The sequence below is a fragment of the Felis catus genome, chromosome B4 (assembly GCF_018350175.1).
Source record: "Felis catus isolate Fca126 chromosome B4, F.catus_Fca126_mat1.0, whole genome shotgun sequence".
NCBI lineage: Eukaryota > Metazoa > Chordata > Mammalia > Carnivora > Felidae > Felis > Felis catus.
Window position 1 is genome coordinate 60,250,522 of NC_058374.1, and position 26,698 is coordinate 60,277,219.

General features: G+C 39.7%; 1 protein-coding gene across 2 annotated transcripts in view; it reads right to left on the bottom strand.

Moving 5' to 3' along the window:
- Positions 1–24,353, bottom strand: part of TM7SF3 (transmembrane 7 superfamily member 3) — a 37,498-nt gene extending 13,145 nt beyond the window's left edge. The window contains exons 1-6 of one of the 2 annotated variants that reach the window (XM_045061587.1): positions 24,072–24,353; positions 14,113–14,267; positions 10,708–10,858; positions 8,130–8,250; positions 7,197–7,368; positions 2,791–2,968 (exon numbers count right to left, since the gene is read on the bottom strand). In XM_045061587.1, coding sequence (XP_044917522.1) covers positions 2,791–2,968; positions 7,197–7,368; positions 8,130–8,250; positions 10,708–10,858; positions 14,113–14,267; positions 24,072–24,162 — 868 coding nt within the window. In that variant the 5' untranslated portion in view covers positions 24,163–24,353. The remainder of the gene's footprint in view (positions 1–2,790; positions 2,969–7,196; positions 7,369–8,129; positions 8,251–10,707; positions 10,859–14,112; positions 14,268–24,071) is intronic. The other variant, XM_003988516.6, reaches the window with a different exon arrangement.
- Between the last annotated feature and the right edge of the window lie 2,345 nt (positions 24,354–26,698).

Here is a 26,698-nt window from a genome sequence, read left to right on the forward strand (position 1 = left end):
AGGCTCTGATTAGGAGGGCCTCTAGTATGGAAGGGCTCAAGGGAAGGGGAGTAGAGGAATGCAGATGAGATTAAGTCTATCAGTGAAAACACAAAATTTACATCTGCCTGGGTCTCCTACACTGTATCTCTCCAGGACCCTGAGCATGGTTGTGGAAGACTGGGTGGGATGTGATACAGCTCCAGCAGAGGAGAGGAAGCCCTGATCCCCAAACACAGTGGAGAGACTTCATTCTTTAGAGCAAAACTCTTTGATAGTGCTATTTGGACTCTTCTCCAACTTCTTTCCTCCTATTTGTTCTTGAGCATACTCTGGTAAGGCTTACCCTAGCACTCCAATGAAACAGCTCCAACCAACAGCCTCCACATTGCTAAATCCAAAGGTCATTTTTCAGTTCCTAATTTCCCGACCTCCAAACACTGGAGTGCCTAGTATCCTTAGACTCCGTTCCTTTTCTACATTCTCACTCCACAGGTAATGCCATTTAGTCCATGGCCTTAAATGCCATCTATTAAGCTGATGACTTCCAAGGTAATCTCCAGCCCAAACCTCTCCCCTGAATTCCAGCATACATATAACCAACTGTCAATCCAACATGTCCATTTGAATGCCTCCTAAGGTTCTCAAACTGAACGTGTCCAAAACTGAACTCCTGATACATCCTCCCAAACCTGCTCCTCCAACAGTCTTTCCTGCCTCCGTGAATGGCAGCCCTAGCTCTCTAGTTGCTCGGGGTTAAAACGGCAGTCATCCTTTTCACCTCTCTTCAACCGCCTCATCTAACCCACCAGCAACTACTACTAACTCACTATTTCAAACTACATGCAGCCATTCATGGGTCAACTCTGGGACAATCTGAACATGAAAATAATGATAGTGATAGATTATAATCCAGAGAATTAAGAATCCATGGGTTCTTGTATATAAATACATAAATTAAATAGGGGAGAAAAGAAAGCTTTTCCTGACAACAGAATGCCAACTAATAACTATGAAAATTGATGAAATTAGAAAATAGCCATTTGGCAACCACCGAGTAACGAACGTTTCAGGCGAAGATCATGGGATGCTAAACCTAGCAAGGGAGAATTGAAGAAGGGGATATCTAGCTGCATTCAGAGTCCTGCCTAAAAATACTTAAAAGGAAAACAGTTACTTTACAAAGGAGAAACCTGGCAGACACCACTATCCGAATATCCAATGTTACCACCACCGGTAATGGGGCAAATAGATATAAAGTGCCTCCTGAGTGGGACACAACATCACTTCTTTGTATTCCTGCCAAAAATGCAAACTGTGAATTTAATCACGAGGAAACATGAGACAAACCCCAACTGATGATCTTCTAAAAAAAGAAAAAAATAGCACCTACTCCTCAAAAAGGTCAAGGACTTTTTTTTTTTTTTGAGGTTACTTATTTTGAAAGAGAGAAAAAGAGAGTGCGCACAAGCAGGGGAGGAACAGAGAGAGGGAGAGGGAGAACCCAAATAGGCTCCGTACTGTCAGTGCAGAGCCTGATGTGGGGCTTGAGCTCACGAACTGCAAGATCACATAGGTCAAGGTCTTGAAAGACAAAATGAGACTAAGTAATCGTTCCAGATTACAGAAGACTAAAGAGACATATCAGTTAAATGCAACATGTGATCACATTTTTTAAAATAAAGGCAATTAGTGGAATGACTAGTGAAATTTGGTAGCGTCTGTAATATTAAATAACAGTGATGTGAATTACTGTCAATGTTGTGAATTTGATCTTTTTACTATGCTTACATAAGAAAATAAAATTTAAGGGAAAAAGGTCTTCATGTCTGCAACCTCCTCTCAAACAGCTCACAGGGAAAGGTAATGTATGTGCACATGAGCGCACTACAGAGAGTTACAAAGCAAACAGCATGACAACGTTAACATTCTGAGGAATCTGGGTGAAGATTATGCAGTAATTCTTAGTATTTCTTCATCTTTTCTGTGAAACTATTTCAGAATAAAATGTTAAATACACACACGCACGATCTTGCAACCCCTCAATGCCACCATTCTATCTAAACCATCGTCCTCTCTCATCTGTATTACCATGGCCTGCTAATCAGTCTCCATTTCTGATCTTGCCCTGACTTTTCTCAAAAAAGCAGCCGAGTGATACCGTCAAAATAGGAGTCGGATCATGGCATTCCCTGCTCAAAACCTCCAAAGCCTTTCCATTTCACTCTGAACAGAAGCTGACTCCCGCACTGTGACCTACGTGGCTGCACCTTTCACCCTCCCCAGTCTCCTCCAGCCACTGTTCTCACAGAAGTTCTTCAAACACACTGAGAAGGCTCCTATCTGAGGACCTTTGCTCCCTCTGCCTGGCAGTATTGCTCAGACATACATGTGGTTCCCTGCCTCACCTCGGGTCTCTACTCCATGGTTAGCTCCCCACCATGGGCTTCCCTAGCCATCTCTCTCAAAATTCCCCCCTCACTGCCACTTGTTATCTACCTTCCCTATGTAATTTTCACTTCTTAGTGCTCATCAGTTTCTCACATGATGTGTATTTTACAAATTTATCTTGTCTGGCTCATCTCCCCTGCTGGAACATAAGCTCCGAAAGAGCAGGTGTCTTGTCTGTTTTGTTCACTGCTGTATATATACCTGTGCCTAGAAACAGATGGAATAATGTAGGGGCTCAAAAGGCATCTACTGAATGAAAACTAGACAAAAGCACTTTTTAATATTCTTATGTTCTGTATTGGTTGACATAAACCTGCAAAGTCAAAGAAGAAATTTCAAAGTTTAAATCCATATACTCACCAAGGGAAGAACAATTACCCTCCACGGCCGCAAAGCTGCAAGCATATGTATGAGCAGGAACATAAGCAGCAGATGTATTTAGAAATGGATCCCGAACAACAACGTTATAAATGACACCTTGTCCTCGGAGGGAGGAGAAGGAAACAGTTGTCTTATCATTAGCTGTGAGGGTAACCACCTGAAGCCAAAAATAATCTGTGATTAGTGTTCAGATTTTTTTTTTTTTAGTGTTCAGATTTTTTAAAAAAGCTGTGCTATTATAATCCCACCTACATGTGATATTAAATTGTAATATTAAGTTATAATTCTTGTTTAAAATACATACCGACCCATTTAGCTCTGTCAAAAGATTGTCCTACACAGTTTATATACATGCTACTATAAGGAAGTTCTTACACAAAATGCTTCTAAAGTTTTTGTATAGCATCAAATATCAACGATGTAAGTAAAAGTGTAAACACTAGGACAAAATTGAAAATTTTTTTCTCATATGCTAGATTACAAACACAAGGGCAAGAGCCAGATTTATTATGCTCACTAGTCCTTCTTCTCTTCATACTCAGCACAATGCTTGACACAGAGTTAGTGTTCAACAAATGTTAGCTATTGCTACTAGCTATAGAACTGTCATAGACAAGTGTTTACTAACATCTCACAGGACCAATTATTTTTGTCTAACAGACTCTGCAGTAAGAAAGCATTCCACATAGTTGTATTATGCAGTAGTCTTTCACTTCAAAAACTCCCTTTTAAAGCTTGTTAATTTTTAGATAGGTAACAGAAGATATATGTTTTTAGATATATGTAACAGAAGAAACAAAGGCCCTACATGGCCAGAATACACAAATATGTTCCTGCTAATAAAAGTTAAAACATTTAATATTAGAGTTTCAGGAATAATTACAAGCCTCTTAGAAAACTTCTGTTTAAAAATATTGCTTAGCCTTCAAAAATATGTTTCTGGCAAAGGACTGGTCAAGTTCAACAAAATGTTAACATTACCTCCTACCCCCAAATTTTTTATTATGAATAATTCAACCTTATAGAAATGTTGAAAGAATAAAATGAACTATATATACCACCACTTATATTTAACAATTGTTAATGTTTTGTATTTCTTTTTTTATTCCTCCCTCCTTCTTCCTCTTTCTCCTGCTGAACCATTTTACAGTAAGTTACAGATACAACATTTCACTCCTAAATGCTTCAATGTGCACACTCTAAAACAGTGTTTCTCAAACCTAATGTGCCTGTAAATCACTGGTAGAACTTGTTATAATTCAGATTCTGGTTCTGTTGGTCAGAGGAGGCACCCGAGAGAGGGTCCACTTTTCTAGCACTCTTCAGGTGATGTCAATGCTACCCATTCATCTACACTCTGAGTAGCAAGGCACTAAGTGCGAGGGTATTCTATAAATCCCTAATGCCTTTGCTCACCTAAGAAAATCAATAATCTCTTATAATCTAATACACAGTCCATATTCAGATTTTCCCATATGTCTTTTAAAGCTGTTCCCCACCGCTTAACCAAAATCCAACCATTTTATGCATGGTGTTTATCTCCAATCTAGGATCATCCTTCCCATCACTCCCTCCCACCCATCCAATGACCTTTAAGGAGATCTAAGAACAGTTGTCTTATAGGGGCATCTGACTGGGTCAGTTGGTAAAGCATGCGACTCCTTTTTTTGTTTTTTTTTAAGTTTATTTATCCATTTTGAAACAGAGAGAGAGAGTCAGAGAGAGAAGGAGAGAGAGAATCCCAAGCAGCCTCTATGTTGTCAGCGCAGAGCCCAATACAGAACTCAAACTCACGAACTGTGAGATCATGACCTAAGCAGAAACCAAGAGTTGGATGCTCAATGGACTGAGCTGCCCAGGTGCCCCAGCATGCGACTCTTGACCTCAGTATTGTGAATTCAAGTCCTACATTGGGTGTAGAGATTACTTAAAAATAAAATCTAAAAAACAAAAAACAAAAAACAAAATGAAACAAGAGCAGTTGTCTTACTGAACATTCCACAATCTGGATTTGTCAGATTGTGCTCAAAGTATCCCACTTATTCTTTTATCCCATGTATTTTCTGCAAACAGGAATTACAATGGACTGAATTCAGTTAAACATATTTTGCTAGAATACTTTATAGATGATGGTTATGATGTCAGACTGTGCCGTATGAGCATATAACGCCAGCCAACCTGCCATCAGTGAATCTAACTGACCACATAGATAAGATGGAGACCCTCAGATCATTCCATTTCAAAAGTACTTTTCCCTTTGGCAATTAGAATTAATCTCAGCATGCTATTTAGGCATCCTGAGAATATCCTGTTCCCCAACAATCTTTCATCTGATGATCCTTGCCTGAATTATTTCACTAGGGTTCAAAGAAAGGTGATTTTCTAATCCTAATACTCCTTCTACATATACTGGCCAGCATTATTCAGTAAAGAGCTTTCTCTCATCAACTAGGATGAATTTCAGTTCCTCTTTTACAAAAGGCAGTGTAAATTCCTTCCCTGTATCAATTTCCAGAGTAAATTGGTAGAAGAATCTTCTCCAATGATAGCAACTGACGAGTTTTTTTTCTTTCCTTTTTTTCTTTTAAAAAAAAATAGTTTTTTTGATGTTTATTTATTTTTGAAGGAGAGAGAGACAGAGCATGAGGAGGGAGGGGCAGAGAGAGAGGGAGACACAGAATCCGAAGCAGGCTCCAGGCTCTGAACTGTCAGCACAGAGCCCGAAGCAAGGCTCGAACCCATAAACCACAAGATCATGACCTGAGCCAAAGTCAGAGGCTTAACCGACTGAGCCACCCAGGTGCCCCTCTTTTTTTTTTTCTTTCTTAATATCAGTGTGGTCTTGTTTTTATTCAAAACTTATAAGCAATCATTATTCTTTTTGATGACTGAATAGTCCCAAAGTTGGCCAGTATAAACCTCTTCAAAGTCTCCAGTTTTTCACACATGTCCTCATTAGTCACGGAGGGTTTCCTTCAACTCTGGCATACAATATTCTAACTCTTAACTTAAAGTTAAAAAGTAACCTAAAAAGCTCCTCTTACATGAATTCTTGCATTCTTCATGAGAATACAAACAATCTTCAAAATGTTCTATGTAAAAAGGCAACTGGTAAACTTATCCAAAAGACCTTCCAAATTTGTGAATAAGCACAGTGAGTTTTCTTGTATAAGGCTCCTTCTTAGCATGCGACCATGACATCCTAGGTGACATGGCAACAAAATGAGATCTTGCTCTTCAACAGACTGAGGCCCCTGGGCTAATCACGTATGCTCTGTTTCAGTCACTTCTTTCTACCTAATCTGTAACCTATCAGCCCTCTGGGAAGAATCAGAGCAGTCTATAAAAACTCTACCCATTAACCATTAGACTGAAGGATGAACCTGTAGGTTACACTGCTTTCAGGTACCTTTTAAGACATAAATCCTGCCCTCCACAAAAATGATCTATATCATGAATCTCAAATTTTAATATGCATAGGAATCACCTTGGGACCTCAAAACTCAAATTTTGATTCAGTCGGTCCTGGGTGGAGCTGAGGAGTCTGTAATTCTAACAAGGTGATGCCAATGCTGCTGGGGGTCGGTACCCTACATTGGTATACCAAGAGTTTATAGGGGTTCAAAAGGTCAGAGAAAACTTTTGCTCCAAGTTAGAGGCTTTGAGTTTGGGTTTAAATATTAATGACAACGTGTGGGCACCCAGGTGGCTCAGTCAGTTAAGGGTGCAACTCTTGGTTTCAGCTCACGTCATTATCTCAGTCTGCAAGGGTTCGAGCCCTGAGTCAGGCTCTGTGCTGACAGCGCAGAGCCTGCTTGGAATTCTCTCTGCCCCTCCTCTACTCATGCTTTCACACTCTCTCAAAATAAATAAATAAACCTTAAAAAAAAAATATATATATATATATATTAATGACAATATGTACATCCTTAAACAGTTTCTCATTGTCTTTTGTCAAAACACTGTAACTTTTACACTTGCCAAAAGTTTTTTAACATTCATTTTTGAGAGACAGAATGTGAGTGGGAGAGGGGCAGACAGAGATGGACACACATAATCTAAAGCAGGCTCCAGGCTGTGAGCTGTCAGTACAGAGCCCAACGTGGGTCTCTAACTCACGAACCGTGAGATGATGACCTGAGCCGAAGTCAGAGGCTTAACCGGCTGAGCCACCCAGGCGCCCCAAAATGTAATACAACTTAAAGCACTTCCTCAAAAGCCAACATTACTCTGGGATATCACTAACAAGACATTAATGAAATAAAAGATAATAAAGTGAGAATCCCAGAAAGACCAAGGACACAGTAAAGAAGTAAGCTCCAGGAAGCTTCTCCCCTTCCCAGCTCTTACAAATCTGGCCCACACAAATTAAGAACCAGATTTACCTTGATAGCATTGGCCTTCACCTGAGGCACCTCGGCCATCCTCTGCAGATGCTTCAGCAACCCCTCTTCGGTGAGGTCATTCTCAGGCAGAAAATACTGATAGACATCATACAGCAACCTCCACCTAGAGTCCCGTTCCATCCCAATGTCACATGGCGGAGGATTTGTGCCTCTAAAGTCAACCAACAAAATTGAACATCAATCTCTTGTGGTGCATGTCCCATCTATAAAAGGAACCAAAAGCTCAAATTTCAAACTTCTGCATCGATTCCAATTTTGGCATTGTGAAGAAAAGTAACATACTGAGAGGCAGTATGGCTAAATAACCAGATGCTAATAATGTCAGTCAGGCCTGGAGTGAAATGTCAGCTTCGCCACTTGTTAGCTATGTGTATGTGGGCATGTCACTAAATCTAAATAACCCTTAGGGAACCACTCTATAAAATAAAAACACCACCTCTTCTTAATAAGACTGTTAGGATTAAATGGACAAGAAGATACAGCATTCAGCACTATGGATGATGCACAAACAGCATTCAAATGTTACTCAATGTTAGCTATCATTACTATTAAAGTACAAACTAAGGCAGAGTTTTAATTAAAATAATAAAATCTTTACAAAAAGATACGGGTGTTTCATGGCTTCAGAATGCTTTCCATATTCAAAACTCTTTACAGAAACTAAATGTACGTCTAAGCTCACAATAGAGACTCAACACCTGGCTCTTCCTAAGAATGGAAGGGGCCAATGTTAATTGTGACAGCATGAAGTATTACTTACAATGCTTAAATTACCTCCATTCTGAAAAAAGAAAAAGTGAACAATTCAAGTTTACTAAAGAGAACAATGAATTTTGAGAGTTTACCGAATCTACATAGTAGCTGACCATGTATGTCCTAAAAGCAGTTTTAGGAGACAGGAAATAGACATACCTTGCATAGCCAAGGTTTGCTGGGGCAAATTTAATAGTTGTCTCAAAGAAATTATACTCCAAGTAAATGTTGGGATCAATATCTAAATCAAACTCCAAATTACAGCCTCCAGGGATAGGATCTGGATGAAAAAAAGTCAGTTACTCAACACAGAATTCTTATATATTCAAATCATACTCAGAAAACCAGAACTCTACTCTTATAAGGACTTCCCATATAGAAGCTAAATAAATATAATAGAGCTTCTGGTTTTACACTACCACATGAACTGAGATTAAAGAAGGAAAAGTTAATTGAGGTTAGCAAGCAATTTCTGTAAAGGGTGTGATTGGGAACATTTCAGGTTTCACACACCTGGCAGTTTCTGTGGCAACTACTGAACTCTGCCCTCATGGCACGAAAGCAGCCATAGGCAGTAACGTAGGCAAACACGGCCATTTCTAGCAAGACTTTATGTACAAAACATGCAGACGCTGGATTTGGCTCATGGTCTATGTTTGCCAACCCCTGCTCTAGAGTTGAAAAGGTCTGGAAACAGATATTCTTGAGCTGGTATCCAAGAATGGGCTCCAGAGGTCCCAAGAACACCCTGAAATTGTGTGCCAAGTGTCGAATGTGTGCATGTCCTAAGGAGAGAGGTTTTTGTTCGATTTTGAGAGTCTACGAACCCACAAAAAGAGCTTAAGAACCCAGGGATAAAGGGGAAAAAACACTGCCAAAGAGAAAAGGAACTCCACGGTAATAAAGAAAGGGGTGTCCACTTTTCACATGCTTCTTTCAACAGGAAGAAAGATGATGTCATCCTCAGTGCTGAAACAGTCTGTGTATATAAAGTAGTAAAAATAAAAGACTCACAAGATCACATATCAGAATAGCATTTGGATATTTAATTAAATACAAATTTTGGGTATTCCATTTACATTAATAATGTGGCTAAAACAGCTCTTTTTTTCTCATTAGGAATCCTATTCATGCCCTTAAGCATGACAAAACTTAAACAAGTCACTTGACATGAGCTCAACTCTATACGAAGAACTGTATATGGTGGGCTCAAATGGAAAGGCTGAGATAAGACAGATCAAGGTAAACCAAGTTCAAGATCTACAAGATCTCAATTTCACACACTCATCCGATCAATCACTCCCATGGTTGGGTCCTGGTTTCCGTAAACTGATGGAATTCTGGTGGTTGACTTCCCCTGGCCAGTTCTGTAATGGAGAAACTGAACGTGTGCCTATGTTTCAACATTGCTCTTCTTTCATACTCTCCTTTTCCTGCATTTACAAATCTTTACCACACCCGAGAAAAGGATACGGATTGGAACTGAAGCCGTACTGTTCGTGATTTTTCTTTATACGCTGTCCTCGATAAAAAGTCAAAGGCTCTGGTTTTCCTTTTCTAAATAAATTACCCTTTGCTACACATAACACAAGGAGTGGTCGAAATTTCCTCACCTCACCTTCACTCCTCAAGCACTGTAATCTAGTTTTCATCCCCATTGTGCCACTAAAATGAGTGTCATTAAAGGCCACTGCTGACTCTTCACTGCGCTATCATATGGACACTTTCAGTCACTTCCTTGACTCCTCTTTAGTCTTATGCTTATTCCTCAGCAGTTAGCATCCCCCGAAACAGTGCCCGACATGTGGTAGGCACCTTGAAAGTATCTGCTATTATGTTTCCCAGATAAGTCTCTAAGTACATGCCTAGACAATCTTACTCACTTCTCTGGCTTTTACTAAGAACCTTTTAGTTGGACATCTAACCTCAGCGCTCCACTCCATACCCTTAAACTCCCTACTATGCCCTTCCATCCAGATGTCCTGTAAGCATCTCAGATTCACAGTATCCCTAACTGTAGTCACAACTACCCCATCCTTATCACCTAAACCAATCCAGCATCACAACTCTATCTCAACCCTACCTATTTTGCATCACTATCTCCCAGCTAGCCAAATGGGAAGCCTATGTTCCTCCTTTTCATAATCCATAACCACTGGTCATTGTGTCTTATCAGTGCTACTTTCCAAACACCTTCTCACTTTGAGCGCTTAAAGGTATGCTGAGTCTTGACTCTGCTATGCCCTCTCCAAATACTCCCCACACTGCTTCTAGAGTTAATTTTCTGATAGCTGAAATACAGATCATTCCTCTGCTTAAAAGCGCAACGCTCCTTCAGAATAGAATGTAAACCTTAAATTGTACACAAAGCCCTTCACACTCTGGCTCCAGCCACACCCAATATTCTGCCATTCTCTAAATACTCTCCATTCTTCTCCCATGCCTTCCTCTGCCTGGAATAAACAGGTAAAGTGTTAAGGACTGTACCTTGCCTTTCTGTTAATGCTTTTTCAAGGGCTCCTTAAATTTTTTTTTTTTTTTTTAATGACTGCATTCTCCTATGCCCCTACCTGGGCTTTCAATCATCATGCTCTGATTCCTTTGCTGTTAAAATCTTTGATCCAATATACTGTACTTACAATAAACACTTTTAAGAGGATTATAGTTTCCCCTGAATTTTCATGAAAAAGTTCCACAATCTGGAGAGTAAATAGAAAGTCAAAAACAGGAAGGTTACCTCTTTCTGAATAGGAGAGTGGAATGGCCATGTTTTGGACAGGCTCAGCATCTAAAGTCTGCAAATACAAAGTGCACATACTCTGCTCTGGTCTAAGAATGAAAACCAGTCCTTTGTCAGTGCCTGTCCCTGAGGTATTGGGAAGGAGAGTCTGCAATAAGGTAAAAAAGAATCATCATGAATAAGGAGTTGAGCGAAATATTTAAATTCCAGACTTGATCTAGTATGCATGTCCTATTTCAAACTTTCTCAAAACAAGAACAAACACAGACCTTCCTTATATAATTAAAGAATTCTTTTCATGTCTATATATGGGTGCACACACGTACACATGGAAGAACTACTGAAGTATATGACCTTTGATAGGAATAGCAGATGCACAGTGAAATTCTCAAGTTTTTCAATTCCCCAAATTAAGATTTCCTATGTGAAGTACTAAGACTACTGTCAAAAGAAAAAACAATTCAGTAGAGAGTTTGGTGTCCTTTATTCAAGGAAAAACAACCCACAGACTGGGGGAGAACAGTGCCTTACAAGCAGTGGAGCACTGTTCCTGAGGCACTGGGGGCAAAAGTGAGTTTTATAGTTCACTTTGGCTAGGACGTCAGGGATTTCCTTATAAAGGCTAGCAGGTCCTATTTCCTAAAGCTAGCTAGCTAAAGCAGAGTTGTAGCACTGTGACTAGCATGCTGGGTTTATCTGACAGGAGAAGTGCAAGTTGACTCAGGTTTAGATTTGTGATATGAACCGGGCCAGTGAGCCAGCCTCCATCTCGTAGGTCCAATATACAAATTAACTATCACTACAAAGACAAAAAGATGAGCACTGTCCCTAAACTGGAAAGTTTTTTAAATAAAATGAGCTATAACTGATATATTATAAACTACACATAAAGAATACTATAGGGGCGCCTGGGTGGCTCAGTTGGTTAAGCATCCGACTTTGGATCAGGTCATGATCTCAGGTCATGAGTTCGGGAGTTCAAGTCCTGCTTCAGTCTCTGTGCTGATAGGGCGGAGCCTGTCTGGGATTCTCCGTCTCTCTCTCTCTACCCCTCATCTACTCACGCTGTCTCTCTCTCAAAATAAATAAGCCTAAATAAGTAAATAAAATGCTATGTAAGTACTGATATACATAGACACTTGTGGAACCATCATCACAATCAGGATTATCCTCCTTATTCTTCCACTCAACCATCCCCTAACTCCATCCCTTCACCCCAACAATCTGGAAAGCTTTTTGAATAACAAAATACTAAGTTAAGAGGTAGTAGATTCAGAGTGTTTTCTTAAAGCTAAGAAAAAGCGAGGAAAAAGCGTCAGATGGGTTTCAACTTGACAAGCCTAAGGGAAAATGACTCAAATACTAATTGAGGAACTGCAGAGTCAACAGTTTCAAAGAAACACCTGCTCTGATGACCTAAAACAACCCAAAGTGCCACACTTCCTCCGGAAGGGTATTGGAAACAGACACTATTCTCTTCACACGGACCACTCATCTTTAGAGCTATGTGCAATTCTGGTCATCAGTTTCTCAGGAGTATAAATAGAGTGACAACTATGGCCCATCCAAGAAAGGAAGATGATTATAATTCAGGATAACTAAAATCTGCTCTACATAAAAACGGAGGCCCAACATGCTGTTCATTCAGGCCACTTCAGTCACATAGTTATGTGGACATTCCTTTGTCCAAGCTGTTTCCTCAAACGTAAAAACATGCATTAAGACTACTTTGTTGAGCTGTTGTGAGAATTAATTACATGGAAACCAAACACAGGGGTTCCTAACTAGGAGCCGCAGAGGCCCAATGAATTTCCAGAGGTGCCCATGAAATTATACAAATGTATCCATGTTTTGCTGGGTAGAGGGTCCAGAGATTTCAGTGGATTCAAAGTCCATGGCCCCAGAAGGGCTTAAGAATCATCGACTTAGCCCCTAGTAAGCATGCAAAAAAAAGTAAATCCCTTTTTTCTCAATCCTTTCTCTTCTTTCAAATGTTGTCTTTGCTCTGATGTTATTAAAGAAATCATCTGTGTGGCATTTTACTATGTCTCCTATGAAAGGGCCTGAATAGGAAGTTTCCTTTGGATTTTAGTGCCAGAAAAAAAAAACTTGGTTTCCCTGAGGAACTGGCGTGATTTTTCCTTCTAAGAAAGTTAAAACATTTAACAAGCTTTGATCTCTACTCTGGCAAAATCTGAGTGGGGGTCATAAACACCATTAACTCTTGCAATTTATATAATTAACTCCTTCTTCTCCTTGATCAAACTCTTTTATTTCTAGCCTATTAAACTACCAAATGCACTATCTCAAAAACTTTATGGCAGGGAAAAGAATGCAAGTATACCAAATATTTAGTATGAAAGGTAGTATGACCAGTGCCTACAGAATATATATGAATTGGACTAAGACCACTTAGTTTAGCAAATTTCAGAATATTAAAAGATAGGCTTATAACAATAGATAGGCTTAGGACGAATAAAAAGCAGCATGATTTCATACACGTTGAAATGCGTTTATTAGTGCAAGGGGATCATATAGGCTGAATAAAAATAGATTTATAAAAGGTTAATGTAAATGGCAGTTCCTTAATGAGTTAAGCTAATCTAGGGCATCTGAAACACTTCCCAAAGGTGAGGCTGAGGTTAAAGGGTTTAGTGATGATCTCTAAAATAGTCTTAAATGCTCCTGGAAGCACAGCACTAGGCTAGATGACCTGGGTGTTGGGCTTCTTTTGTTTCTGTGAGATTCCAAAGAATAAAGTTGAACCTACAAGTGTCTTAGTAATCTTAGTAAACACTAAATGGCTGCACAATGACGGAAACCCATTAAAACGTATTCAGAGGTAAAAATCATCAAGGACCCAAGAGAGTAAGAAAAGGTGAGAAATCGCATGCAGATAGGAGACATCTGGCAGAGCCCACCCTTCCCCCCAAATTCAGCACTCTCCCACCCCCTCTTTAAGTCAGAGGTCACCACACTCAAGAAAGGCCCAAGATGGGGCGCCTAGGTGGCTCAGTCTGTTAAGCCTCTGAATTCAGTTCAGGACACAATCTCACAGTTCATGAGTTCAAGCCCTGCATCGGGCTCTGTGCTGACAGCTCAGAGCCTGGAGCCTGCTTTGGATTCTGTGTCCCTCTCTCCCTCTCTGCCTCTCCCCCTCTTGTACTCTGTCTCTATCTCTCAAAGATAAACATTTAAAAAAAAATTAAAAAAAAAAAAAGGCCCAAGACACACAGACACATGCCTCTTAGCCAGTCTAAATCACTAAGTTGACTGGATCCAATCTTGATTTTTTTCTTTTAAGGGCATAAAGTTAAACATAAAGAGGAATGCAATTCTCATGTTTATACTAAATACAAGACCCTCAAATATGGTGTTTAAGAAATAACTCTCTGTACTTACCTTAGAAAAAGAAATTGTTGTATTCTGATACTGTGAGTGTATTTGGAAAATAAGAAAAGACACATTGCTGGAAATATGACGCAAAATGGCATCCTCTGGAAAGGGCCTGTTGAGCTTGAAGTATCTAAACTTCCCTACAGAAAATTCAAGAAGACCTGCAATGGGAGAAACATTTCATTGTAACATCTGAACCTGCAATATCAATTTGTAGAAATCACATATGTAAACATACATGCATTGCTTATTTTAATTCTCAAAAAACCTGGGGAGATAAATAATATTACTACTCCTATTTTACCGATGAGGACAAACTGGCTTAAAGAGGGGAAGCAGCTAGTAAATGGTGGAACTGAGAAAATGGAAGAGAGGTGTTTCAAAAGATGTGAGCAATACTTAGAGTGCTGAGGATGCCTGAGGATGTTCAAGAATGCCCAAGGTGTCCAGCTCCTCGAACCCAGAAAAATCTCCCACTGCAGCAGCGATAATAATTATTCAAAATAGAGCCCTGGGGGGCACCTGGCTGGCTCAGTCAGTAAAGCATGAGACTTCTGATTGTCCTGATCAAGCCTTTTGTGGTACAGAGTTTTGTTTTTTTTTTTAATTTTTTTTTTCAACGTTTATTTATTTTTGGGACAGAGAGAGACAGAGCATGAATGGGGGAGGGGCAGAGAGAGAGGGAGACACAGAATCGGAAACAGGCTCCAGGCTCTGAGCCATCAGCCCAGAGCCTGATGCGGGGCTCGAACTCACGGACCGCGAGATCGTGACCTGGCTGAAGTCGGACGCGTAACCGACTACGCCACCCAGGCGCCCCCAGAGTTTATTTTTTTAAAAATTCAAAAAACTAAAAAATTAAAAAACAAGGGCCCCCGAATTTAAGGTTTAACCTTGAGGAGGTACTGACAACTATGAATACACTGAGGTTAAAAACAACTTGGAACGCCTGGGTGGCTCAGTCAGTCGGCCAAGCATCCGACTCCTGATTTCAACTCAGATCATGATCCCAGGGTCTTAGGATTGAGCCCTGTGTTGGGCTCTGTGCTGAGCAGGGACCCTGCTTGTGACTCTCCCTCACTCTCCCTCTGTCCTTCCCCCCACTTGTGCTCTCTCTCTCAAAAAAATAAACTATAAAAATAAATAAAGTAGAAAAAAAGATTTAAATTTAATAAAGATGAAAGAGTTGGTGAGATAGATTATAGGTCACTAGCATTCCATAGTGGAACGGTTTTATTTTAAAAGGAAATTAAAGTCAGTGGGTGGCAAAGGAGAATACCCCAGACATTAAATAACTTCAAACCCATTTTTATGCACCATTTCCCAAATGGGCTAATTTTCAACATTTTTTTTTTTAATACAAGTACTACTTCTGGATGATTAAAAAAAAAAGACTAACAATGGCTAACCAAAAAAGCTGAACAGAACATACAAAGAATCCTACAATGAGATCAAAGGTTACTCTCCATAAATTCCCCAAATTCCACTGATGCCATTATATTACCTTCATAACTTTTTATAAGTGATAGAAAAAAAGCTATTTGTAGTTATGATTTAATTTCTACAACTCCAGAGAAAATTTTAATACTGGTAACAATGACAAATGAAGATGGTATATTTCCTTCTATTTATGTTACTGGAAACACATTTTACATTTTATGTAGAACAAAACTCCAGCCAGAATACAGGTAAAAATATCAGGACGTATTTAACAAAATCTGGGTAGGAAAGTCTAGAAAATGTGAGAGAGTTTTTTGTTTTCCTTTTTATAAAGGGAAACAAGAAAAAATTTTTTACATTTTCCAGGCCTTCCCATTATCATGATTATTTTATCAGGAAACCAAATTATACATAAAATTAAGCGGATCTCAGTAAGTGGCCCTAAAAACATTGCATGTAATGTATTTGGGTCCCATCTATCCTGTCTTCCAAGTCTTAAAAATGTCCACAAATTCTAGCCTGTCAAACTAAAAACAGTATGTTTGTTTTCCCAGGAATTAATTGGATTTCCATCATTTAACTATCTGTCCAAAGCACTCAATTCATTTTTCACTTTGCATTTCTTTTAACTCCAGTGTGGTTAACATAACAGTGTTATAGTAGCGTCAGGTGTAGCACTCAGCTCATTTACCATCCTGCCTCTTCTAGTAGTATTTCCAGTCTTTGTATTTGTTTGTTTTGTTTTAGTTTTTCCCTTTTCTTCCCCATTTTCTCTATTTGACAAATATTTATGAAGTACTTATGGACTACTTGCTCACCTACTGGGTACTGTGACCAAAACTGGTACAAGTAAATTTGTAAAGGTTACCCAAGATTTCTGTAATTGTCACTAAATTTGCCCCTAAGTATATCTTAGAAATGGTTTTGATAATCTGTGTCTATCTCCCCTTACACAGGCCTTGAATCAAGACTCTATGCAGAACCTTTAGAAGCCCTGGAAGAGATTAAAGATACCACCTAGTGAAGTCCTGTGTCAAGCTTTTCTTAGCCTTCCCTTAACCTATCACACAGGGGTGAAAATAAATCACAACTCAGAAAGACTTGGAAAACCAAAGTTTTCAGTGCTTTAAAAGGCAGTAAGGAAAGACAGGACCACAGAAATTGAAATACATAATTAAACAGCTGGTAACTTAAAGTAAATAGGGGTACTGAAAGTAGGTATCCTTGTGAGTATATGAATACATATTAAGTGATTTTTCGTTTCTTCACATATATCACTGTTTATCAAATTTCTGTAGTGACAGTGAGAGGTTCTTATCAGAAAGAAACTGCACAATTTGAAAAACTTCCATTTTTTTTTTTAAATTTCCATTCTTGATGGCACTCAAAACACAGGTTCTACCTCAACACTTCATCTCAAATTTATAAAACAGGAACACACCCCAGACAAAATGATGACACTCTCAACACTCTTGTCACTCATTTTGTTTTTCCTGTAAATTGGTAATATTTGTCCAGACAATATACAACCCTTATTTGTCCAGACAATATATAACCCTTATTATAGAAAGGTAAGAAATGTAGAGAAAATCAATACCTCCATCCAAGTATACTGTGCAGAAATAATCACTATTAACACACCGATATACATCTTTTAGGACTTAGATATCATGTAATATTTCTATCTACATAGATGGAAGAAGAAATATAAATATGTCTGATACAGCCCATTTAATAGGACATACTTATCTCTGAACATCAATACAAATAATTCTAGCTTTACCATTTTATTTTTATTTTTAATTTACATCCAAATTAGCTAGCATATGGTGCAACAATGATTCCAGGAGATTCCTTAGTGCCCCTTCCCATTTAGCCTATTCCCCCTCCCACAACCCCTCCAGTAACCCTCTGTCGTTCTCTATATTTTTGAGTCTCTTCTGTTTTGTCCCCCTCCCTGTTTTTATATTATTTTTGTTTCCCTTTCCTTATGTTCATCTGTTTCTTCAAGTCCTCATATAAGTGAAGTCATATGATACTTTTCTCTGACTAATTTCACTTAGCATAATACCCTCTAATTCCATCTACGTAGTTGCAAATGACAAGATTTCATTCTTTTTGATTGCTGAGTAATACTCCATAGTATATATATACACCACACCTTCTTTATCCATTCATCCATTGATGGACATTTGGGCTCTTTCCATACTTTGGCTATTGTGGATAGCTCTGCTATAAACACTGGGGTGCATGTGTTTCTTTGAAACAGCATACCTGTATCCCTTGGATAAATGCCTAGGAGTGCAATTGCTGGGTCATAGGATAGTTCTATTTTTAGTTTTTTGAGGAACCTCCATACTGTTTTCCAGAGTGGCTGTACCAGCAGGCATTCCCACTAGCTTTACCATTTTAAAAGTTATATAATATTCCATTCTGTATGTAACCATTAATTATTCAACAAATCCCCTACTGATGAACATATAGGCTGTTACCATTCCAGCATAAATAGAAAATAATAGTTGTTTTTGTGAAAGAGTCTTCTAGAAAGCATATACACATATCAGGCAGTAAAACCTATTTGAGGTTTTTGCTGTGACAGTGTTAACAGATCACCTTTGATCTTCAATGGTTAAATCACCTAAGAAGTCTTGTTCTCATTAAGAAAATCAGAAGAAAACAAACAGCCCATGTGAAAATATATAATGATCAGGACCAAAACATTAAGTTACAGTCTCTGCTTCTGACTTCAATAAAAACACCTGGTTACAACTTTCATCTATTACTTCCTGGATTTCCAAAAGTTATGAAAAGATGACATCTCACTCACCCTCTTTCCCTAATCAAATACCGGTAGCAAGAACCAGGCAGATGCCAGATAACAAAAGAGACACTGCATTCATAATTTTTTTTTTATTTTTTTTTCAACGTTTTTTATTTTTATTTTTGGGACAGAGAGAGACAGAGCATGAACGGGGGAGGGGCAGAGAGAGAGGGAGACACAGAATCAGAAACAGGCTCCAGGCTCCGAGCCATTAGCCCAGAGCCTGATGCGGGGCTCGAACTCACAGACCACGAGATCGTGACCTGGCTGAAGTCGGATGCTTAACCGACTGCGCCATCCAGGCGCCCCTGCATTCATAATTTAAATAACTGATCACTTGACAAAATAAGTAGGGGTATTAAAAGGAGGTGCCTCTGGGGGTGTATTGTAAATAATTTTTTCTTTGCACGCTTTCAAATTTTCTATAGCACTCCTAAGGTGTCCTTATTAGAAGGAAATTCTCATACAGTGGTTATCCACCCTGGCTGTGTATTACAATCATCTGGAGGTGCTTTTTAAAAACTATTGCTGCCTAAGCCCCTATCCAGACCAGTTAAATAAAAATCCAAGGGGTTAGGGTCCAAGTGTCAGTTAAAAAACATTTACTGAAATAATATACATACAGGGGCACCTGGGCTGCTCAGTTGGTTAAGTGTCTGACTCTTGATACTGGCTCAGGTCATGATCTCAGGGTTCAGTTCATGGGTTCAAGCCCCATGTCAGGCTCTGTACTGACAGTTCAGAGCCTGCTTAGGATTCTCTCTCCCTCTCTCTCTGCCCCTCCCCTGCATGTGTGTGTGCGTTCTCTCTCTCTCAAAATAATAAACATTAAAAAAAAAAAAAAAGAAAAGAAATAACATACATAAAGAGAAGCGCACATAGTTGACACTGTCAGGTGAAGAAACAGCATTCTACCATCTTAGAGGTCTTGTGGCCCGTTTTTATCACTAAGCCTTCCCTCCGGCCCAGAGGTACTGTGATCCTAACTTCAAACAAATTGATGGGCTTTGTCTGTTTCTGAAATTAGGTGGAATCATACAGGATGAATTCTTTTCTTTCTAGCTTTTTAAAAATCAATACCATCTGTGAAATTCATCTAAGCTACTACAAGTAACCACGATTTATTCATTCTCATTGTTATATACTTCTTGAAAGGAATAAACCACAATTTACTTATCTATTTTTCTGTAATCAACATTTGGATTATTTCTAGTTTGGAGTTATGAATTATAAAATGAACTCCATACATTTTTTTGTACGTCTTTTGGTACACATATGTACACATTTCTATTGGGTAGATCATAAGAGTAGAATCATCAGGTAATAGGGTATACTTATGCTCTGCTTTAGTAGATACTACCAAAGAGTTACACCGCATGGTTTTGCCAATTCACACTCCGTCGACCTGTGGAAGAGTATTCTGGCTGCCCAATAGTCTCACCAACACTTGGTATCATCTGTATCTCTTCCGGGTGCACAGTGGTATATCACTGTGATTTCAATTTGCATTTTCCCACTAAAGAGGTTAAGAACATTTTGGTTTGCTTATTGGCCATTAGATATTCTCTTTGTAAAAGGGTCTGTGTTCAAGACTTTCGTCCGTTTTATTTATGTAAAACAATTTTTTTAACATTTTGTTTATTTTTGAGAGAGAGCGAGCGAGCGAGAGCGAGCGCGCAAGCATACAGGGGAGGGCAGAGAAAGAGGGAGACACAGAATCCAAAGCAGGGTCCAGGCTCTGAGCTGTCAGCACAGAGCCCAACGTGGGGCTTGAACCCACAAACCGTGAGATCATGACCTGAGCTGAAGTTGGAGGCTCAACCGACTGAGCCACACAGGCACCCCAAGACTTTTGTCCATTTTAAAAATCAGACTGTCGGGGCGCCTGGGTGGCGCAGTCGGTTAAGCGTCCGACTTCAGCCAGGTCACGATCTCGCGGTCCGGGAGTTCGAGCCCCGCGTCAGGCTCTGGGCTGATGGCTCAGAGCCTGGAGCCTGTTTCCGATTCTGTGTCTCCCTCTCTCTCTGCCCCTCCCCCGTTCATGCTCTGTCTCTCTCTGTCCCAAAAATAAATAAACGTTAAAAAAAAAATTTAAAAAAAAAAAAAAAAAAAAAAAAAAAATCAGACTGTCCTGATTGAATTTTAGTTCTTTATACATCATGGGTAAATCTCCCATTCTTGTAAGTTGCTACCTTTACATTAACAGGAGATTTAATTTTAATGTAGTCCAATTTCTTGGGGTTTTCTCTTATGCTTAGTCCTTTTTGTGTCATTCTAACCCAATCTTTGCCAACATATTCTAAGACTGTAAAGCTATATTCCCCATGTTAACTTCTACACCTTTGTTTTACCTTTGATATTTAAGTCTAAAATCAATCTAAAATTTAAAAAATAAGTCTAAAATTGATTTTTATATGTGGTATAAGGCAGGGGGTTAACAGGTTCATGTTTCCATATGTATACCCAGTTGACACAGCAACCTTTATTGAAAATACCAGCATTTCCCTACTACTCTGCAATCCGACTTTTCACATAAGTCACCACATTTGTTGGTTTGTTTCTGGACTCTGACTTGTATTCCAGTGGTCTATTTGTTTCTCCTAACACCAATATTACCTTGTTTTAATTTCTGCCCCCAAATTTGTTCTTTCTCTTCAAGATTATCTTGACTATTTTTGGCCATTTTTCATTTCCATATAAATTTCAGAAAGCAGTTTGTCAATTTCCACACACACACAAAAAATTGCTGGGAATTTGGGATGGCAACGAAGGTATTAAGGAGAAATGATACCTTTATAACACAAAATTTTCTAATTTATGAATCTGAGATATCCCTCTACTTAGCTTCTCAATTTATCTCAAGAATGTTGTATGGTTTTTTTCTGTAGAGATCTTTACATATTCCATTACAACTATCCCTAAATATCCCATATTTCCTGATGCTACTGGAAATTCATTTTTTCTTTTAAATTTTAATTTCTAGTTGCCTAATCACCAATCTGCCTTTTTAAAAAGTTCTCCAAGTGATTCTAATGTTCATTCAGGTCTGAGGACTCCTAACACAATGTTTAATGAATTAGGAAAAGATAATTTTTTTTTTCCTATTCTTAGTTATCTTTAACCTAACTTCTGTGTGAAAATCCTTTGTGAGTGTTACCTTGGCAATCTAATTGCCATTTCACAATTTTTATAGAAGACTGCATATTCACCAAACCATTTGTGGTTTGACTCTTGGCTATGCAGGGCTTTGTTTTATTTGACATTCTTGTGCCTAGTACAGTACCAGTCACATATTTGGCACACAATAAATGGTATATGATTTATGTCCTCAGGAAAGTAATTTACTTCCTCTGGGCCTCAGTTTCCCCACAGCAAAATGGAGGTCACATACTGCATACATCATTTGGCTGCTGAAAGTATAAAACACATAGGGAAAACAATTTCAAGCTGTCCAATGCTACACAATAAAATATTGTTATTAACTTCCATAAGCTTTCCAGTATTTCAGAAGCTCATCTTATTTAGAAAAAAAAGAAAAAGACATCAGACATTCAATTTGGCCCTACCAATAAACTATACATGTCCAGCGTAAGCATCAAAGTGAGAAAGAGACTTCCACGGAGTGACAAAGAAAAATACTGAAAATCAAGACTTTAACAATACAGTCTGGCAGAAAGTGCATTTAATTTCTACTCAAAGACAGACATGTATCCAAAATATATCCTGAATAAGTTAACAGGAACTTAACTTCTCCTCTAAGCCATCTGGAAAAGGATTCGCTAGCAACATTTTATGAGGCATAATTAGATCTTATGACTTTGGGAGTGGGAAGGAAAAAGACAGCACATCAAACGATATTACAGACAAATGGCTAACATGGAGACAGAGCAAGAGCACTCAGGCCAAGGCTCTCCTCTCAAAAACAATGGCTCGGCTTTTTCTGCCAAAGATGTTTTCTGCCATCTAACCAACCCACAGTCAGGCACTCTTTTCTATTGTTCATATGCCCCCTCCATTCTTACCCAGGGTAATTCTTCTTTCTAACAATTTCTTTCTAAAAATAGCTGCCTAATCCTAATCTTCTCCTTTCCTTTCCCAATCAGATCCTAAACTCAAACCTTAAAGTTATCCAACTCTATTTTTTTTTTTACTAAAATTTACCTCTCTGTGCTTTGACACAAATTCTAGATCTGTGAAAGCTTAGTTGTCATAACTCTCTTCAGATGAACTATTAAAAAAAAAAAAAAAAACCAGTTCAGATACTTAAGTTGGTTGGCATTCAACTGCCCCTCGCCATTTTTCATTTATGTCTTATGAATTTTCATTAGCCCCAGAAGCTGAAAGGACACACATAAATGTACATACTACCTTTCACACCTTTTAAAAGAGATCATTTTCAACTAAGTATACAAATGGCCTGCTACCTTAAATTTAGCACTACGGATAACACAAACATAGGTATTAAATACAAAAGTACAGAACTAGAAAAGATGTGGACCACAGCCCTCCTGACTCAGGAGCCTTGATCAACTACAAATTCAATCTCTCAAATTCTCCACCTGTTAAAATGGAGATACCATCTCCATTACCTGCCTCATAAGGCTATTCTGAGGAATGAGAATTCACAGAATTAAGGGTAAAGTACCATACTAAACAGAATATTCTTATTGGAGGGCAGCTTTGTTGAAGTGGAAGGGCCATGCAAATTAAAACTGCAGCAAGACACACTTGGGTTCAAATATCACCTGTGCCCCTAGCAATTGTTCACCTGTGTATTTAGCAAAACCCAGGGCCTCAGCTTCATCCTCTGCCAAGCAAGGAGGAGTAATTTACCTCCTGGGGTTGTGAGGATTAAATTACAATGCCATGGAAAGCACCTGGCACATACAGCACGTGGTGAACGCTAATGCCATATTATTAACAAGGCTATTTTTTCTGCAAAAATATAACGGCCCTTTTCAGCTCTGGCCTTAAGTCCTCTGCAGCGATTCTACGATTCAGTTTGCACAAGAGCTTTCCAAACATGAGCAGTGAGGAACACAACCACACTATTCAGAAAATACACTGGTTCAAAACTGCAACTGGTCTCTTAAGCTCAAAATAAAAGAATGTGATTAACCTCACGGAAAAGCACATGATTACCATCAGCCTAGCACAATTAGTGCTTTTTTTACGGTTTATATTAACAAACCACGAGCTATTCACCAAGCACATGCCCTACCATCCAAAGTCCCATTCTGGGTTTACTTTTCCTTTCACACTCCGCAGAGCCTAACCAATGTGAAAGCATCCAGATTTTGGAGTGTAAAAAACCTCTGCAGCTCGGAGGAACATCATTCATAGAGCCCTTAGTTCTGCACCAAACCTCGCTGTCCAAGGGCTCAGATATACCACTGGAGAGCAGAGGTGTTTTAATGTGTTAAATTAAACTTACAAACATGGCTTCTCTCAAAGGGAGATAAAAACGTGTCTGAACAGGAGAGTTACTTACCTCTCCCCATTTGCCCAGCCTAAATTAGGAGGTTGACGGTGTGGCCTCCTTAGCATCGAGTTTCCTTCTGCAGGAAAGGACCCTGATCGATTCCCACCGGGTCTGAACTCACCAACTGCCCTGCTAGACGGACAGACCCCGAAGAGGGCTGCGACCTTGCAAGAAATGCAAACCCAACTTTGGGTTGCATAAGTGAGGCGCCCATGACCTTACCCTCGCTGGCGTTCCCGACGGCCTCGGCTCCACCGGTCACACCGGGTTTGGACGCCAGCATCGCCAGAACCAGCAGGCGAAGGAGACCCATGGCTGCCCGGGCCAGGCCCCGCAGCCTCACCGGCGCTACCCGGGGGCGCTCGCTCCGAGTTCCATCACTTTCGAGGTGCCCACGCCGCACACCTGCCAGCCCCGCAGCGCCTGCGTGCAACGCCAGCCGCACGCCTCCACCCGCGGAGAGGTTTCCTGTTCCGGCAAAAACCCCGCAGCCCCATACTGCGCCTCTCCCCGCCCCCCTTACGTCACCGCCGCGGGTACCCTCCACGGCCGGCGGAGACCGAGGGGCGTTTCCAGCCGGCGCGCGCGCCTCCTCCCGGCGCCCGGCGGCGTCGCTGAGCGCCGCTCACCCAGCGAGTCCCGACGTGCCCGCGCGCGAGTGGGGAGTAGAGGAAACCCGGGGAAGTTCTGTGGTGTAACCTGCACATCGCACTTTTGTATCTTTCCCGGTTACGAAAACCGCCGTTAGAGTAAAAAATAACTTTCTGTTGCGGGCTAACGTCTCCGGGCTCCTGTTCCCGTGTTTAACTGCCGTTTGCAAAAAGGGAAAACAGGAAGGAATCCGGTGCTCAAGACGCACAAACAATGGGGTTTCCCTTAGTTGTTCAGGCTGACGTTAGTATGAAAATACAGGAAGGAATTGAATTTGTGCACGGATTAGTACATTAGTGATGAGCACCACATTTAAAAATAAAGTTTCATTTTCTCTAAGCGAAATATCCTCGAAATAACCCAACTTCCTCTCCCAAATTTTATATATGAGCAATGTTTAAAGTACAGTAGTCCATGTGACAGATGGCTCGTGAGCTGATTGTGGAATTACGTTTATAGACTCAGTTATTTGGGGGAAGATTGCTCTGTTTTCTCTTGCCTGCTCTTCAGATTTTTCATTTAGACATTTTAATGGGCAACTTTCTTGAAAAATACATATTCGATTATTCCACTACTAAATTAAAAACCTATAGCAATCACCATAATCCAAACAGGCACAACATTTTTCCCGTTTTCCCTCTTCCTGGTCCAAATGTTCATGACTTTGGTGGCACTGTCTATCCCTATGGTGTTTGTTCACTGCCCCAAATGCTCTCATTCCTGTAACCCTCAATAGATGAAATCTCAGGATGATAAGAACAATTATAATAAGGGTAGCATTTGAATCAAAGGATGGATTTAATAAACTGATAACTTATTAACTGCACCCTATTGGGGAGGCAGGATTAGAACCCTATCTCACCCTATCAAAATGAAATCCTGAAGTATTAAATAAAACCATAAGAGAGTTAGAAGAAAAAAATGCTTTAAAAAAAACAAAAACAAAAACAAAAAAACTTGATCTCAGAATGGAGGGAACCTTTTTTTTTTTTCCCAAAGAGTTTATTTAAGCAAGAATCTATTTGAATCTGAACGCACCAAACAGGAAGTGGTTAGAAGCATTCAGGGGAGGAAATTTTTTTAAGTTTATTTATTTATTTTGAGAGAGAGAAAGAGCACTCGTGCGCAAAACTGAGGAGAGGAGCAGAGAGAGAGGGGAGAGGGAGAATCCCAAGCAGGCTCAGCACTCTGAGTGCAAAGCCCGGCTTAACTCACAAACCGTGAGATCTTGACCTGAGCCAAAATCAAGAGTCAGATGCTCAATGGACTGGGTCACCACCCAGGTGCCTCCTCAGGGGAGGAACTTTCTAAACAAAAAAAAAAAGCAAAGGAGGAAACAATAAAGGAAAAGACTGGTAGATTTGGCTACTTAAAAATTTAAATTGGAGAGGGGGAGGCTCCCTGAGGCGCCTGGCTCAGTTAGTTAGCCTCCGACCTCTTGGGCTCAGGTCATGATTTTGCGGTTTGTGAGTTCAAGCCCTGCCTCTGGGCTCTGTGCAGATGGCTAGAAGCCTGGAGCCTGCTTTGGAGCCTGTGTCTCCCTCTCTCTCTGCTCCTCCCCTGCTCATGCTCTCCCAAAAATAAATAAACATTTTAAAAAAGTTAAATTTAAAAAAAGTTAAAAGTTAAAAAAAGTTAAATTAAAAAAAAAAGTTAAATAAACAAACAAAAAAAAGTCCCTGGGGTGGCTCAGTCAGTTGAGTGTCTGACTCTTGATTTTGGCCCAGGTCATGATCTCACTATTGTGAGATGGACCCGTGTCAGGCTCCCTACTGAGCATGGAGCCTGCTTGGGATTCTCTCTCTCCCTCTGCCCCTTTCCCACGCGAAAGCATGTGCTCTCTCTCAAAGAAAAAAAAATGTTTCTCAAAAATCATGTTTTAGAAGACAACTGATTGTGAAGTATTTATGAAAATGCAAGTTACAAAGCAATAAATATATGTAGTATGAGCTTTGTCTTGTTTTCTTTTTATTCATGTTTATATGCACATATCTAAATGTTTATAAAAACATATCTAAATGTTTACTATTCTTAAATTTATTTATTTATTTTGAGAGAGAGAGAACATGAACGAACAGGGAGAAGAAGAGAGAGAGAGGGAGAGAGAAAGAATCCCAAGCAGGCTCCATATTGTCAGTGCAGAGCCCGATTTGGGGTTTGAACCCATGAACTGTGAGGCCATGACCGAAGCCTAACTC